A 17,083-nucleotide genomic window follows, 5' to 3' on the forward strand; every position below is an offset into this window, starting at 1 on the left:
AGGAAGCGATACCCCTGTGAGAGGAGGAGGATTTGTACTGCTGCTAGATCCATTTTATAATAAATAATAAATATAATAATAAATCCTTTCTTCAGTCTGGGTTTTCTGTCACGAGGTGAAGTGGATCTAAAGTGCAGCGTACTTTATTTAACAAAACAAAAGAGTAATTAAAAAATTACTAATACAAAACAGGAAGGCAACACAACAGTGTGCACAAGCACAGACAATATCAGACAAAGAGTGACCGAGTTGAAGGCATTAAATACACAGAGAACTACTGAGGAAAATGTGTGTGTAATCAATGAACCAATGCGTTATCATTACGTAACGGGAACAAAGGAAACAGGAAACAATGATCTACAAATTAAAAGAAGAAACACAGATTGTGACAGTAACAGTACTTTGTGTGTCACAGGGCTGTATGATTAAAACTGCAGCCGTGGTAGGTCACCTGGCAGAAGTCTTTGGCACAGCATTAAGGGGGTGGTTTTCGGCCCACAGACCGGCTTTCTTTTTCTTCTGATCAGAATTCCTCTTGTGCTTCCTTGTCAACAACAATATTATAACCAATACAAGAAAACAAATCAGAGGAATAGTGATTCCCAGTGTTATTAATAACCAGTCAATCGATATTTCAGCATCACCTAAAAAAACAAATCAAATGTTAGATTGTTGTTTTTTGGAAAAGACAAATATTTGCGGTTTTGTGTATATATTACATTTATGGTTGAATGTGCTTTAAGTGTTTTTATTTTATTTATTATTATTCTTTTCTTTTGAATACAACAAGAGAAGCCCATCCCTTTAGACAAACAGAACACCACCAAGTCACCAAATATTTCCATGTTTTACATATTTGGGTTTGCCATGGGGTCAAGGTTTGGTTGGTTAACATTGTACAGATATTATTTTCTTATTATTGTTATTATTGTTTTCACAATGATGGCCATTTAAAAGTTGCCTTATATTCAGTTTCAGTTATGCTTTTTTTTTTTGTTCTTACAAGCAAATTATAATTACAAATATTATATTATATTATATTATAACAGCTGTTTTACTGGTGTAGTATGCCCCTTAAAAGCACAATATGGACCTATTTAATTTAACCTATCTAAAATTAGAGGGAGATTAAATGTTGATGTAAATGGTGTACAAGCCTGATCCTTACATCACCCCTAACCCTAAAATCATATTGGCTGATTGGGATGTTGTTCCAGGAACATGTCCAACTTGGTGAAAACATGGTCACCATGTGGTTGAAGGGATGTGAGCAGTCTAATTTAGTGACTCAATCCTAGTGGAAATTATCAAAATGACTCAATTTGTTTAGTATAAAGACATGTTAGTTTGTAGATAGTTACCTTCAGTGTGGACATGGACAGAGAGCTCTCCAGATTTATCTGAAACCAATTTCCTCCAGTTGTCAGCAGTTGGAAGATACTCCTCGACCTGACAGTAGTATTTCCCCACATCAGTGGGGTGGATCTGCAGCACAGTCAGTTTGTAGTGTGTAGCAAGTGGTCGTCCAAACACCAGCTGTTTATCACCGATTAGACTGTGTAAGGTACCATCACGCCTGGCAGTGTATATAGCGACTGGTCCGTCCTCCTGAACCTTGAACCAGGTGACCTCAAAGGTAGACTTATCACTGGACTGTGACTCAATGTCACAGTCAACGGTGAACCCAGCCTGATGATTGGTGAAGTTGAGCATTCGGTTCTCCTTCTTAACATACAGTTTACTTTCTGTTTAAATCAAACACATCAAAGTTTTAAAAAAACAAAATAATTTTTTTGTCTGAATTTCTTAATTTATTCAAAAATACATAATTTACATAAATCCATAAATGTAATGATTTGAATACATCTCTTGTATGATGATTTAATTTCTGCAATTTTTGATATTTTTGGTGACATGAAGTTAAAAATGCCTACGTGGTAACGACTGTCCTGAATCCAAGGCCATTTCATGGCAATTCCTAACTATTTTATGTTTTGGTGAATTGGTGGCTAATTCATATGAATTTGTATGATCTCATTCAAACATTTTTGTACAATAAGCTTATGTCCCACTGACAGTTCCATACAAATTCAGTGAAAAGGCAATTGCAATAAAGTAAATGTGTTGTTTGTTTTACCTTTCTCTTTGACAACAAGCTCTGTGGAACCAGACATGTTCTTTAGGGAATACCAGTCACCAAGAGGATCCTGAAGCCACTCTTCCACCTCACAGCGATACTGTCCACTGTCAGATGTTCTGACCTGATGGAGAGTCAGCTGGAAGGTCTGTTTCTGTCTTACTTCCATACGGATTCTCTGGTCCATCTCTAGTCCAGCTGCAGGGCCAAACTTGACAACAGCATCTAGGTCCATAGTTAAGAGCATCTGGGACCCAATCATCCATGTTATCGTGAAACGAGAGGTATCTGTGGTTGTCGTCAGGACTGAGCATTCAATCTTAGCATCAGTGTTGACAGTGGTTTCCAGGCGAGACTTGAGTTTGGACAGGCTCATCTTGCTGACTGTTGGGAAACATTTCAAAATGAGGAGAATAGAGAAAAAACAAGATATTCAACCAACTGCTGAATCTACAGTCGTCTCAATGCTTTAGGCAATATTTTACACAGCGTGTTCAAAGACAAAATAGGAAAATGCTCTAAACAAGGAATAAAGGAAACTGTTCAAGGAAGAGCTCTGGGAAAAGACAGTTACAAAAGTTCTGTCTTTTAATTTACATGCATCTGTTTTAAAATGCATTTCATTTAGTTTACTTAATTCTGTTTTGTAGTAGTCTCTTAAATATATATGTTGGCATGCCCATTAGTGTTCGTGCTGCCTGAGTCATGGTTTGATAGACCTGGTGTCTATAGTTAATAACAGTGAAAAATTCTGACATTCCTACTCATTCAGTATTGCTATTTTCTACTGTATTACTGTATTTCTATTTAAAAATAATAATAAATAGTAAAAAATAAAAGTTATGCAATGCACCATTATTTACTGCCCCCCAAAAAAGCACGTCTTAAACCAGACTGGTAGATTTGCATTTGACTGCGTCTGTGTTCTTTAATTTGCGCGTCGTCAGTAGATCACACGCAGAACTTTCCACTCCCATCTGCGCTTTTATGGAATTGCGCTCGCGCTCGCCCTCACGTTTGGGGCTCTCACGCACGAATTTGCCCTGTTTAGTAAATCTGGCACTAGGTGTAACTATTTGCAAAATGTAACATTTGGTATAATGCGGTTATTGTGTATTCTGTCACATGTATGCTTTGTTTTGTTTAGTTTCTGTGTTCCTGTTTGTCTTAGTTCCCTAGTAAGTCTCCTAAGTTCTTAACAATTTAACTCCTGTTCCGTTTTTACCTTGTTTACTCTCCCTGTGTATTCAAGCCCCTAGTTTCCTCAGTTCGTGTTTGCTATTCTACAGCTATCTCAAAAGTTTTAGTTTGTGTATTATAATAAAGTATTTTTTTTTTCTCTTACTCCTTTGTCGTGCGCATTCTCAACACCCACAACTGACACATACATTTTTGCTAGATTTGCATTTGCTGCTACTGAGGTTGGTGGCAACGCTTTATTTGACCTAAATCATAGTGAGTAGGCTACATGTTGTTAATTAATATTACTCAGTACTTATTTGTGTAATTACACTATGACAAGAGCACGTTCAAATAAAATAGGACCAGGTTGGGTCAGGGGAAGGATTGGGCTAAAGAGTATAAAGAAAAGAGTATGTCCAAACATTTGTCATAGAGTACAGTGGGTACGGAAAGTATTCAGACCCCCTTACATTTTTCACTCTTTGTTATATTGCAGCCATTTGCTAAAATCATGTAAGTTCATTTTTTTTCCTCATTATTGTACACACAGCACCCCATATTGACAGAAAAACACAGAATTTTTTTACATTTTTGCACATTTATTAAAAAAGAAAAACTGAAATATCACATGGTCCTAAGTATTCAGACCCTTTGCTGTGACACTCATATATTTAACTCAGGTGCTGTCCATTTCTTCTGATCATCATTGAGATGGTTCTACACCTTCATTAGAGTCCAGCTGTGTTTGATTATACTGATTGGACTTGATTAGGAAAGCCACACACCTGTCTATATAAGACCTTACAGCTCACAGTGCATGTCAGAGCAAATGAGAATCATGAGGTCAAAGGAATTGCCTGAAGAACTCAGAGACAGAATTGTGGCAAGGCACAGATCTGGCCAAGGTTACAAAAAAAAATTCTGCTGCACTTAAGGTTCCTAAGAGCACAGTGGCCTCCATAATCCTTAAATGGAAGACATGTGGGACGACCAGAACCCTTCCTAGAGCTGGCCTTCCGGCCAAACTGAGCTATCGGGGGAGAAGAGCCTTGGTGAGAGAGGTAAAGAAGAACCCAAAGATCACTGTGGCTGAGCTCCAGAGATGCAGTCGGGAGATGGGAGAAAGTTGTAGTAAGTCAACCATCACTGCAGCCATCCACCAGTCGGGGCTTTATGGCAGAGTGGCCCGACGGAAGCCTCTCCTCAGTGCAAGACACATGAAAGCACACCTGAAGGACTCCAAGATGGTGATAAATAAGATTCTCTGGTCTGATGAGACCAAGATAGAACTTTTTGGCCTTAATTCCAAACGGTATGTGTGGAGAAAACCAGGCACTGCTCATCACCTGTCCAATACAGTCTCAACAGTGAAGCATGGTGGTGGCAGCATCATGCTGTGGGGGTGTTTTTCAGCTGCAGGGACAGGACGACTGGTTGCAATCGAGGGAAAGATGAATGCGGCCAAGTACAGGGATATCCTGGACGAAAACCTTCTCCAGAGTGCTCTGGACCTCAGACTGGGCCGAAGGTTCACCTTCCAACAAGACAATGACCCTAAGCACACAGCTAAAATAACGAAGGAGTGGCTTCACAACAACTCCGTGACTGTTCTTGAATGGCCCAGCCAGAGCCCTGACTTAAACCCAATTGAGCATCTCTGGAGAGACCTGAGGTTGGTAAACGTCCACCAACGTTTACCATCCAACCTGACAGAACTGGAGAGGATCTGCAAGGAGGAATGGCAGAGGATACCCAAATCCAGGTGTGAAAAACTTGTTGCATCTTTCCCAAAAAGACTCATGGCTGTATTAGATCAAAAGGGTGCTTCTACTAAATACTGAGCAAAGGGTCTGAATACATAGGACCATGTGATATTTCAGTTTTTCTTTTTTAATAAATGTGCAAAAATGTCAACAATTCTGTGTTTTTCTGTCAATATGGGGTGCTGTGTGTACAATAATGAGGGGGAAAAATGAACTTAAATGATTTTAGCAAATGGCTGCAATATAACAAAGAGTGAAAAATTTAAGGGGGTCTGAATACTTTCCGTACCCACTGTATATCTTCTTAAAGGGGTAATTCACCGCTGGCAAAGTGGGCTTCTTATAAAACTTAGCTGCCCAGAAAGGCTGTAGAAAGGCCTTGAAAGGCTGTAAATCTGTGCTAGCTGACTAGAGAAAACCTGTTGTCTAGAGAGAAAGAGCTGTTCTTTACTCTTTTGCCAAATAGGTAAGAAAACACCCATAATGCACAGAGCATGTTGCAGTCCAAGGCCACTCCCAGTCTGCTCCTATTGGATAGGCTTGACCTGAGTCAAATACAGCCTTGCTTTAGTAGGAAATACTTCTTAGTCAAAATGGTGTCGAAATGTATTGTTCCCGAGTGCAAGAACTGAAAGAGTAAATGTTTAGAGGGAGTGAGTTATTTTCTGTGTCCAGTGAAGGATCCAGCGTAGTCAACATTTCAAACTGGATGACTATGAATTGAAAACTATGGATGACACAGTGTTTTAGGCCAAATGGAGGGGGGGAAAATGAAATAAACTGCATTTTGCTTCATCCGGTGGACATTTGCTGTCAAATAAACAGGAATTTGTTGGCCCACGTAACATGTTTAAGAAAGAGTATTCAGTTTACTCAGAAAGTCATTGTTAATTTCCATATACTACTGACATTGTAACAATACAAAGTGCCATTATAATCGGCGAACGTTCACTTTAATACATTATTTTTTAATAAACGGCTGTATTTACCAGGTTTTTGTACAGTCACCGCCAGCGGGTTGGAGTTCTTCATGGCTTTCTGTACATACTTTTGATAGGCATCAACTTGGCACTGGTACTGTCCTTCATGTTGCTTGCTGGCTTGTGGCACAATGAGCAAAAAATGTGTGGCTGACGGCTGTGCCTGAATGGACAGCTGATAGTTTCTCTGATCTGCTCCCCAGGCGATTTCTCCACTGTGGCGTATGGATAAAATATTCGTTTGTACAGTTGAATTGGGGGGCCGAAACATCCAGCGTACAGCCAGAGACACTTTAGGCCCTTTGACTATACATAGTAATTCTACTGAAGAATTGATATGCACATTTGTTGTACGACTTATCAAGGTCACCTTCATTAAAGATTCTGAAAAGAAATGTCTGCAGTGATTATTCATACTCTGGTATCAGTAACATGCAGTAGAAATATAATTTATGACAAAGAATTTATGTCAGCATATCTAGACAGTTTCTCTGATCCTGAGAATAATGTGTGATTATATAGTAAACTTACCAACAGAATTAACCGAAATGGCTTTTTGCTGAGACTGGGTGTTGGCTTTCGTCATCTCTCCATTGCTCTGTACGGTCCATTCAGACACACTGCACCTGTATTCGCCACTGTCAGATGTTGCAGATGCACCGATCTCCAGGGTAAAGTTTCCAGCTGGAGAATGGAGTGTTTGAACATGTCTGCTCTGATACTTTGTCCCAATATCTTTCATCACTCCCTCATGGGTCAGACTAATCACATCACTGAAGGAATCCCCTGAGTCTTTCTTGTGTTGCCATGACACTGATAAAGGACCGTTGGATCTGGACACCGAGCAGGTGACCTGTAGAGTATCTCCCTCCGTCACAGCATCCTCCATCATCATGACCAGCGTCAGATCACTCTCTGACCAGACAGGCAAATAAACAGGCAATGTCAGTGTCTTGTGATGCAATACCATATAATTGAATTATTTATTTTTATCTGTGTATTTATAAATTTGTTATAAATAATAATTATATGTCTCATTACACGGTAGATGTCTAGGATGTTCTTGACAGTGGAAATGACCAGAACACCTAAGCAACTGAATTGCAACACAGTAAAGTCCACTTGACTGTAGAGGAGAAACACTGTAGCATTATTTACCTTTGGCGGTGATGCTCACAGTCTCTGGACTGGACAGTTGTTTTTGTATTTTTCTGAAGGTGCCATCATCATTCATGTCTTCCTGCCATACTTCACACTGGTATTGGCCCTGGTCTTCAGCCCTAGCCGAACGGATGGTCAGCAAGTAGTCCGTGTGACTGCTTTTCACTGCTCTCATCTCTGCTGCATTCTCTCTCTCTTTATAACTGTCAAACACGGTGAGCATCCCAGAAGATCCAATCTGAGCCACGTTCTTCTGGTCCTTCAGCCAGGTCACCGAAAATAAATGACCAGGAAGACTCTGTGCCTTCACACTGCAGTGGATGTCCAGGGCATCTCCCACCTGTAGGGCCTCCTTTGAGGCCTTCATATAGACACTGAACGAACCTGCCTCAGCCACTTATGAAACACAGGAAAAAGCAATTGTAATTGTACTGTAAATTATTGACAGCAGAGAGCATAAAATTACTGAAATTTAAGAGACATTTAGAAAAATGTGTAGATAAATATGAATGAATATCAACATTTTAAGGACATTTTTTTTTACTTTTCTACTCTAAATTCTGTTGGGTCACTAGGTGTAAAGTCTGGGTCCTGAAGCAAAACCAGTTGAGAAACTCTGGTTTAAATTACAAAATATAAATCTTACCAATTTGTTTGACCTCCACGTTACATGGTGTGCTGGTTTTGTGAGCAATCTCTGTCCAGGAACGGTCTGGGTCTTGGATCCACTCACTGGCTTTGCAGTAGATTTTCCCCTGGTCTGACTGCTGCACTTGCAACATCTTCAGTCTGAAGGTTGTGTCCTCCACCTTATCCATGCTGATAAGACCTCTGCGGTAGCGATCCTCAAATCCAGCTCCTGGCTTTACAGTCAGATCTTTGTCCAGAGTGATGATTGGTCGGGGGTTCTCATCCGCTTCACTGTGGAGAAACCAGCGGACTGACAGATGGGTGTGCTGATAAGTTTCACTGGAGACCTGGCACTCAAGCTGAAGAGGATCACCTTCAGACAAGCTCTGAGAGGAAGAGCCAGAGTATGATGCCTTCAGGTTGTCCTCAATCACTGTGGATTTTGTATTGAAAACATTAGTAACAAATGGTCGACCATTATGTGTTTTCAATACCAATATCTGGAGAGTAACTGATGGCTGATATAATAGTGATTCAAATAAATATATGTACAACTTCAGCTTATAGCCGATCATCTTCTGTTCGGATGAATGGAAATGTCAATGGATGCTAGATGGATTTCTCTAGATATAGATCTGCCAATGATAAAGAAATATCTTACCATTAAGTTTTGTTTCTGCTTCATAACTTCCGAAAAATCTGCCATCTGTGTTTGGGGTTTGACAGAAGATATCACCAGCATCCCCTTCCAGCAAATTTTTTATCCTCAAGAGAACTGAAGATCCTGACAACCTCTCAATCTCAATATCTTTTTCCCTTACTCTATTGGAGTACTTTGCGAAGGCAAAGTCTGTCTCTTTAGTACTGATGATATTTATATCCACGTTTGATTTCTTGACCTTAAATTCAAAATCCTGCAGAGATGAGCCTTTAAACCCACTAACATTACAGGATATGGAGATGGGGTATCCTTGCACTCTATACAGAGGACCTTCCTGGATCTGGACCAGACGCTGACCGTAGCACAGATCTGTGTGGAGAGATGCATCAGACAGGGAAATTGTTAGGAAGACTTGTTAAGTAGCATACATTAAATAAACTGAAATGTGGAGTGACATTAAATGTGACGAGATGAACAGGATGCACATAACTGCACCAACACATTCTCTTTTTTACGTGGTAGTATGTCCAAAAACTCCCCAAATGCTGGATTTTGCCTGTAGGTGTTTTTGTTTTGTTTTGTTTCTTCTTTTTTAACCCAGCCGTTGTCAATCTCACTCACAGTTGAAAGTAACAATACACCCCTCCTCCACCCTCTGACATAAGTCAAGTCAAGTCACCTTTATTTATTTAATGCTTTAAACAATACCGATTGTTTCAAAAGCAGCTTTGTAGAGATAACAGCAAAATGATTCAATGATGCAAACAGAGTTCAATCTGCCACCACTGACACTCAAAGCAGTGGGCTGGAGTGAGTTGGCGGGGGGTTTGGACTATCTCGCTGCCATCCGCCTCGGTTCTGGAGGAGACCATCCAAGAGTCGTGGCCGTTTGCTAAGGCCTGCTGCTCTCCGCCATGATGGGGAGGACTCCTGCCGACTGCCCGAACCCGGAGGAGCCGTTGCCGTCCACCAGTCAGCAGAGGAGTCATGGGCCGTCCACCGAGGGCTATCCAGGTCCACCACCAGGCACTGCGGAGGAGTTCCCCCAGCTGGTGGAGGACTGGATGGCAGTATGTTTTGGGAAATGGACCAAAAATCTCTTAATCCCGCTCTCCCCGTGGCCCGAGTGTTAATGAGTGTCACCTGCACAGCGCACCAGTCTCGAGTTCTCACGGGGCAGTTTCAGCAGCATAAAAGGAGGAGCGATGACAGTGAGGGACGATAGAGGACCAGGCTTGGAGCTTTTACTTTTGTTTTGTGTTTGTTTATTTTGGATATTAAAGTTATTGAATGTTTGCCAGTTCCTGCCTCTTTCCCTGAAAAACTAACCTTGTTACATGTGATGTCAAAAGTAAAGACTTTGGAACCAAGTCGCTGCTGAAATATGAAAAATGTGATGCTTTGAGCGCTGTTGAGCGGAATCGTAAACTCCTCTGATTGCCCATTGTGTACACGCGCTCGTTGGATATGTCTGTTACTGGCTACAATGATCAACGTACGGGAGCGATTGAGAGCACACAGAAGTGTTTGAAAGTGTTTTAAAAGCGGGAGCGGCGTCTATCAGTGGACCGGTCCGCTACTAGATGCCTGCTTTCAAATGCTCCTATGTGCTGTGTAAGCGCTTGGTTATTTAAGTATATTTACAACATGTTTTTGAAGCGCTGATCATTGTAGCCAACCACAGACATGTCTGATGAGCCCATGAGAACAATGAGCAATCAGAGGTGTTTACGATTACGCACAACAGCGCTAAAAGCATCACTTTTTTTTTTTTATTTCAGTACCGACTTGGTATCGAAGTCGGTTCTTTTGACAACACTACTTTTGCAAAGGAGAAAATTTAACGCAACTTTGAGGGGACAAAGCAAAACATCATTTGAGCATCAACCACACAAAACGCTAATACTTTTTCATATAATGTTTACTTTCATTGTATAACAGTTCTATCTAATAACGTATTAGACAGGATGAAGACAGAGATTGTGAGCAGTGTAAGCTCAGGCTCTGGCGTTCTCACAACATCAAGCTTACGTCACTTCAGAGTTCATACTGGCGGTGCGAATGTAACCAGGAAAACGGCCCTAGGGGAACCATTAGTTCTCGAGGAACAACCCTGGTGGCTAGTTCCTATAACTGAGTTCCTAGAACTACCTGGTGCAAAAGCCCCTACTGATGATATCTAGGTGAAAGTGTTGAGGGTAGATGTGACTGAGTCGTCGTGAGCAGATGTAAGCACTCAGGAGAAGTTGGATGAGTTTGAACAGATGGGATCTTTTTATTTACCCCAATTAAGGCCAAAGAAAGGCAATAAAAATGAACAAAAAACATCAAAATTTTGCAGCTGCTTAGAAATTGACCTTTGCACAAGCCACTATACTTAGAGCATCGACAGACTTATGTCCTCTCACCTCACGCTCACCCAGAGAGATTTAAGCTATTAGTCTTTATGTCCTGAAGGCACCCCTGGAATTGGCACATACCAACACAATATTACAATACAGGGGTGGCTCAGGTGAATAGGCCATAAATGCTTAAAAACAGCCAAAATGATACATCTATAAAACTAGAAAATTACAGAATATTATTTCTATGGTTACAGCTAACATTTGGCAAAGCCACAAGTCATATTAACAGCTAAAAAAATGTATAACTCAAACTCCGGGTCACTTTGTATTGACCCGGAAGTCATAGCGTCATTTAAACCCCACAATTGCGGCAAATATTCCTTTACACAAACAAACAGGAGACGCCAGCAAGACACAAAGATGGTATGTCAAAGCTATGTTCCTTTTAAACTAAATAAACAGATACATAATTAACAAAGACATGTGTTGCGTGGTTATTGTAACTGGTTATGATTGTGAAGTAAATGGCATGGTTTTAAACAGTAAGATATGTATTGATAGTAGTAGCTATAGCATATAAATCACCGTAGTATTAGATATTATAAGTGTGCACACGAAAGCTACGGGATTACTGTGGGGGTTTTGATGAAAGGCTAGGTTAACCGCTGATTTGAAACAGTATGAGGATTAACAGAACACATTAACACGCTAAACAAACAAATACAGGCAACATTTGCACTCAGTCTTTGTGAACTGGAATAGGTAGCGCATCGCTGCCGTGACAGTAGCTATGCGCCCTGTCACAGAAAGAGTCGCTGTGCTTGCATTTATCTGACTTCTGTGACGTGAGGTGGCTAGCAGATGGTGGTTTAGCCAGTCTGTCTGCTTACTGAACAACCCAGCCGTTGAGTTAGAGTGTGGGCTTCCTGCATCCGCTTCAGGAGAGAGCAGTGACGAATCCATGCACTTCTTTGGAGAAATACATTTTTGTAGTTTATACAAGTTTTTAACTGTGTTACAAATTATTTTATTTTATGAAATGCAACATACAGGGATGAGATATCAGTCAGCAAAAAGTGTCAGTTAGCATCGGCCATTTTGCATGATGATTTTTTACAATTATTATACTTAATCTAATTACTTTGGACATTAAAATATGTTGTCAGAACTCTGTACTTTGTTTATGTCCAGGTGATAGGGAGTCATGTGACAACATCTTTCGGCTATCAGAAACGGCAGTCTGAGGTTTGCAGTTGCTCCGCCGAACATCAGCCCACACTGTAAAATCCAACAGTGATTCTAACTAACACTTTTTAGTTAACTTTACTTAATGTCTTAACTGTACAAATCTGTACTATTCACATACTATATGCTTTGTTTACTAAGAAAACCCAAGTTAAGATTAATTGATTAGTTTGAGTGTGGTTTTTGAGGCGGGGAAAATCTTAATGGACTTTTCACTTAATGGACTCTGTTTGCATTCACTCATTTACCAAAGTCATCTTGACATTTTAATACAACTGATACATTTGAGAGAACATCACATAACCTGACTTCATAAATTGATGTTGATTTTCCTAAAATGTTTTAGTCACCATTATGGCGATTATAGTGATCCCTTTGGTTGGGCACTTGGAACTTAATTTATGCTATTGTAATTCTCTTCCCATTGATGCAGCGATTGCAACAAGAAATCAGTTGTCCGGTTTCAAAGGAAGAGAAGTAATATATATATATATATATATATATATATATATATATATATATATATTTTATATATATTATATATATATATATATATATATATATATATATATATATATATATATATGTATGAATGAATGATGTATAACATATTTCATGTCAATTAATGATCTTTTATAATTTTGTTGCTAACACTTATGTCCTACACACCTTGTGAAACTTGTGTTAATTGGGTTTATATGATCCCTCTACATTTGTGACAATCTTGCAATTGATCATACTTGAGTCACACAGACTTCAACATTCAGCCTGCAAATCACAACAATGGTAACAGTTATCATTTATTTAAAGTAAATGATCAAGTACTCTCTACAGTTCTTTTTTAGTTACTAGAACTCTTGAGTAAGTGAACTATAGTAACTAAGCATTTGTCATTACCACTATTCCTATTTCACTTTACTTGCTTTTTTTAAGGCAGTCGGTTTGCATGCTTTTTTTAAGTAAGTCCAACTAATTAGATTTTACAGTGCAGAACAGGCTCAGAATCCGGCAGCTCATCGGCCCGAAAACCTGCACCATTTCGGTAGAAAAGAGATAACTATGGAAGCTTGTTTCCACCATGAAATAATTTATTTTTTAAAGATCATTGCGACTTTTTATCTCACAATTCTGGCTTTTTTAAACTCGCTTAAATTCTGAGTTATAAAGTTTAATTCTGAGGAGAAAAAGTCGGCTCACAATTCTGACATTTTCTTACAATTGTGAGTTTATATATCACAATTATGACTTTATAACTCACAAATGCGAGTTTAAATCACGCATTTATCAGAACTGAGAGATGTAAATGCAACTGCAAGAAAAAATGTGCAATTATCCTTTTTATGTTTTATTCAGTGGCGGAAACAAGCTTCCATAGATAATAGAGAACGGTTGATTACACTTGAAATGTTACTCTTAAATGTTAAATGTTTATTTCTAAAATGTTTGTTAAACAAGTTTAAATGTAGGTATACATTAATAAAAACTGAACTGTTTTCATCCAAAATAAAGGTTGTATCATGTAAACACAATAGTTGCTCTGCTGTGTATTTTACAAAATTGTAATCTGGGAATATCTGGTAATATTATCCCATATATGAGGTACAAACAAGCTAGTATTACTGTAAAATGAACTAGCATACATTAACCTTTACGGTGAGTTTAAAGACCAACCCAACATGCTAAACTAGAATAACCCACGGTTGGATTTGTCTATATTTGACCAATCAGTTGATTGCAAAACAACCCAAACCGGGTTACTTTCCACCCAACGTTTTTTAGAATCCATAACCTTTACAAAAAGAGCACTTTTAGGCATAAGTACGCATGTTCACCTTGTTGCCAGAATGATTGTTTTACAATGTAATGCAGGGATGGTTGTATGGAATGCAGATTTTAAAAATCAAATCAAATCAATATTTCATGTCCACATAATTATTTATTTAGTGAAAAGCTTAGTATGTGGAATGACTGTACATTGCCCCTTAAATGTTCATCTTTCAACTTATGCTCAAAGCTGCTTGCTAGGAATTTTTCTTTGCATAAGCTTCGGATCAGGATCCTGATCACCCGATCTGGGATTATTTTGTGATAACTTCAGCGCAAAGTTGATTCTGCACTAATTTAATCAAATATTTGATTTTTTTTTTTTTTTATGTTGTAGATTAAATTAGCAAATGAGAATCACAAAAAATTATTATTATTATTTTATTTTTATTTTTCAAGGTAATTAAAGCAACAGTTTTTCAGTAACAGAAGAATATATAAAAGTATGGTATTTGGGGTAAAAGGCAAAAGAAACAATAATTAAATTTGTTGACATGACATGGTCGGATTCAGATGGTAAATATCATATATTAAGTTGGGTGTCGACCTTAGAGATAATCACCATATTTATAATGAAACTATCATATTTAAAAATATGATATTAATCACATCATATAATAAAATAAAATATCACATAATATCACAAAATTATAACAGGATCTCCTTCAATGCTTTCAGAATCTTTACTTTTTAAAATAATTGTTTTTTTTTATTTTTATATAAATATATATAGTTTATAATGCCAGTATGTTTACTGGACAAAAAATTATAATTATATTTATCAAAATAAACAGAAAGTAGTACAAACTTTGCAAAAGTGATTGTTTTGAACAAGTAATAACAACATTATTACTTTATTAAAACATAATAACATTATTAAAAACATGTTACTTTAGATAAAGTATTTGCATTAATACTGTGTGCCTTTTACCTCGTGTGTCAGTGGGGTGAAAGATCCTCCCTGAAACCTCATACATTTAAAAGACTTTTAAACCAAACAAACCACTTTTATGATTTATTTCCATACAAAATATGTTGCTCCACCAATGTTCAATACAAACATATACTTTTTCCTCGCATTTATATCGCTACTATGAGAGTAGCGAAAAGAACATTTATCTTAAGGTGTGCCTTTAGTTGTACCCTGACACTCACCCTACACCTGGGCAAAGGCGTCTCTAGGCGTTTTAAACATGAAAGGATCAGTTCAGTCTGTATCTGTAATGTGTTCAGTCTTACCCCCCTGCAGGAGTCCTGTGAGACACATCAACAGCGACAGGTGACACAGACGCCACCCAAAGTCCAACATCCTTAATCTGATCGATCCTTTCGCTTTCTCCCTCATCTCCTCAGAACAGGTTAACACAGGTCCGGCCCGGTTCTACGAGAGCAGCATAACTCAAACCCTCAGCTAGTTGATACTGTAATAATATATTGGCGAAACAGGTTTGGGAAACGCGGCCGTGCGTATTTGTGTTTGCGCTCTGGAGATCCTCAAATGTACAACGTGTTTCTGCTGAGATGAGCAATGCAGCCAATCACAGTTGTTGATCTTTTGAACGCAACGGCCAATCAGAGGTCTTAGTGACTGTAAAGGGAGCGGTCTTGGCTCGCGCTCGAGGCTAATCTATTGAATAAAACTTGTTTTACAGGCTATAGTTTCGGAAGTGACATCCACATGCTGGATTCACTCTGCGCGGAACAGAAATATGACATGGTGAAATAGTAACGCATTAAAGCAATGTAAAGGCAGACTTATACATTCATAGAAAATAAAACTTTGTTAAAAGTGATGACTTGTAATTTAAACAATCTTTAATGTCTCACTGTACACTGCTATGGTGAAATCGTTGCTTATACACTATATTAAAAATAAAGGTTCTTCATTGGCATCAATGGTTAAAGAACCTTTAACATAGAATCGTTAAATTGAACAGAAGAAGGTTCTTTATAGCAAAAGGGTTCTTTAGATTTGTATCTGTATGACTTGACATCTGTCTATACAGCCTCCGTGATTTGATTCTGGAAGCGGGCCTGATACAGGTTTCAACAAGCGCAACTAAACATGATGTTCTCTGGCGCAAGAGACTGTGACAGTTCACACAACACGAACATGTGTGAACAACAACTGAAATCTTACTAATCATCTCTGAGTTACATTTAAAAGCTACTCCACCGATTTTGTTGGTCTCATTATCAAACATTATAAAACTCTTTGAACCACGGGTTGCCCTTTTTACTTTAGTGTGTGTGTGTGTGTGTGTGTGTGTGTGCATATTGATTATAATGTTCACAATTTGTTTAAAATGTAATTTAATAATTTAAACAACAATCATTCACACTTAAGGGAGTTCGCCACAAAAAAAAAAGAAAAAAAAAAAGAAGAAGATTCTGTCATTCCAAACATATGACTTTCTTTCTTTGAATCACTGGGAAACATGTGAACAAATAAGCATCTGGACATATATACAAACACAATTTTAAAAAGTACCAGTCCTGCAAGTCCTATTTTAAGGGAAACTTTGATCAGATCTCTAGAAATCAGCCAAGAAAAGATTTAATATTTAGAATGTTTTTAATTAAATGAAACAATCACAGACATTTGGTTTGTTAAATTTGTGTAACAAAAATAATAAAACAGGGCCTTATTATTCACATTCCAACCAACAAACCAGTGGCTCTCAACCTTTTTTCTCCAAACCGATCCTGCAAGATCCCCTAAGATGACATACTGTAAGATACTGTACTTCTGCAGCAAAGAGAAGTGTTTGTGCAAATTATTTTTTAAACAAAATAAATTCAAGATAGATTTAAAAGTTCAGAATTCTTTTTGCAAACACACTTTGTAAATTTAAGCTATTATAATACAGCTATAGCTATCAATTATAACTTTTTAAAACAATATATAAGACAGATTCAAAGCAGACACTTTACAACTTAAAAGTACTTACTCAAGTCAACCTGCCAAACAGATCCACAGGGAGACACCAAAAGATCCCTAACCCGAAGCTTTGACCTGACTGCATTTACACAGCTACTATACGGATCCATTCAGAATTACTAAACACAGCAAAATAAAAAATAAAAACGCATAATTCAATAGAAAAATTCATAATTCAAAACGCATGATTCTGAAGGTGTGTCGACATCAGAAG

At 38.3% G+C, this 17,083-nt stretch overlaps 2 protein-coding genes across 2 annotated transcripts in view; both read right to left on the minus strand.

The window, feature by feature from the left end:
* The window catches only part of LOC309503314 (protein NLRC3-like), a 186,173-nt gene that overhangs the window by 104,447 nt on the left and 64,643 nt on the right, over positions 1–17,083 (minus strand). The gene's annotated exons all lie outside the window — the stretch shown is intronic.
* igsf3l (immunoglobulin superfamily, member 3-like) lies at positions 128–15,458 on the minus strand. The gene is made up of 9 exons (XM_082176069.1): positions 15,168–15,458; positions 8,515–8,883; positions 7,870–8,286; positions 7,221–7,619; positions 6,594–6,977; positions 6,072–6,446; positions 2,138–2,521; positions 1,362–1,745; positions 128–644 (listed from the first exon to the last, which is right to left on the minus strand). Exons 1-9 carry the CDS (start codon positions 15,271–15,273, stop codon positions 448–450), a joined length of 3,015 nt encoding a protein of 1,004 aa, XP_082032195.1. The 5' UTR covers positions 15,274–15,458; the 3' UTR covers positions 128–447.

Source organism: Leuciscus leuciscus (assembly GCF_965113295.1).
Source record: "Leuciscus leuciscus genome assembly, chromosome: 7".
Lineage (NCBI taxonomy): Eukaryota > Metazoa > Chordata > Actinopteri > Cypriniformes > Leuciscidae > Leuciscus > Leuciscus leuciscus.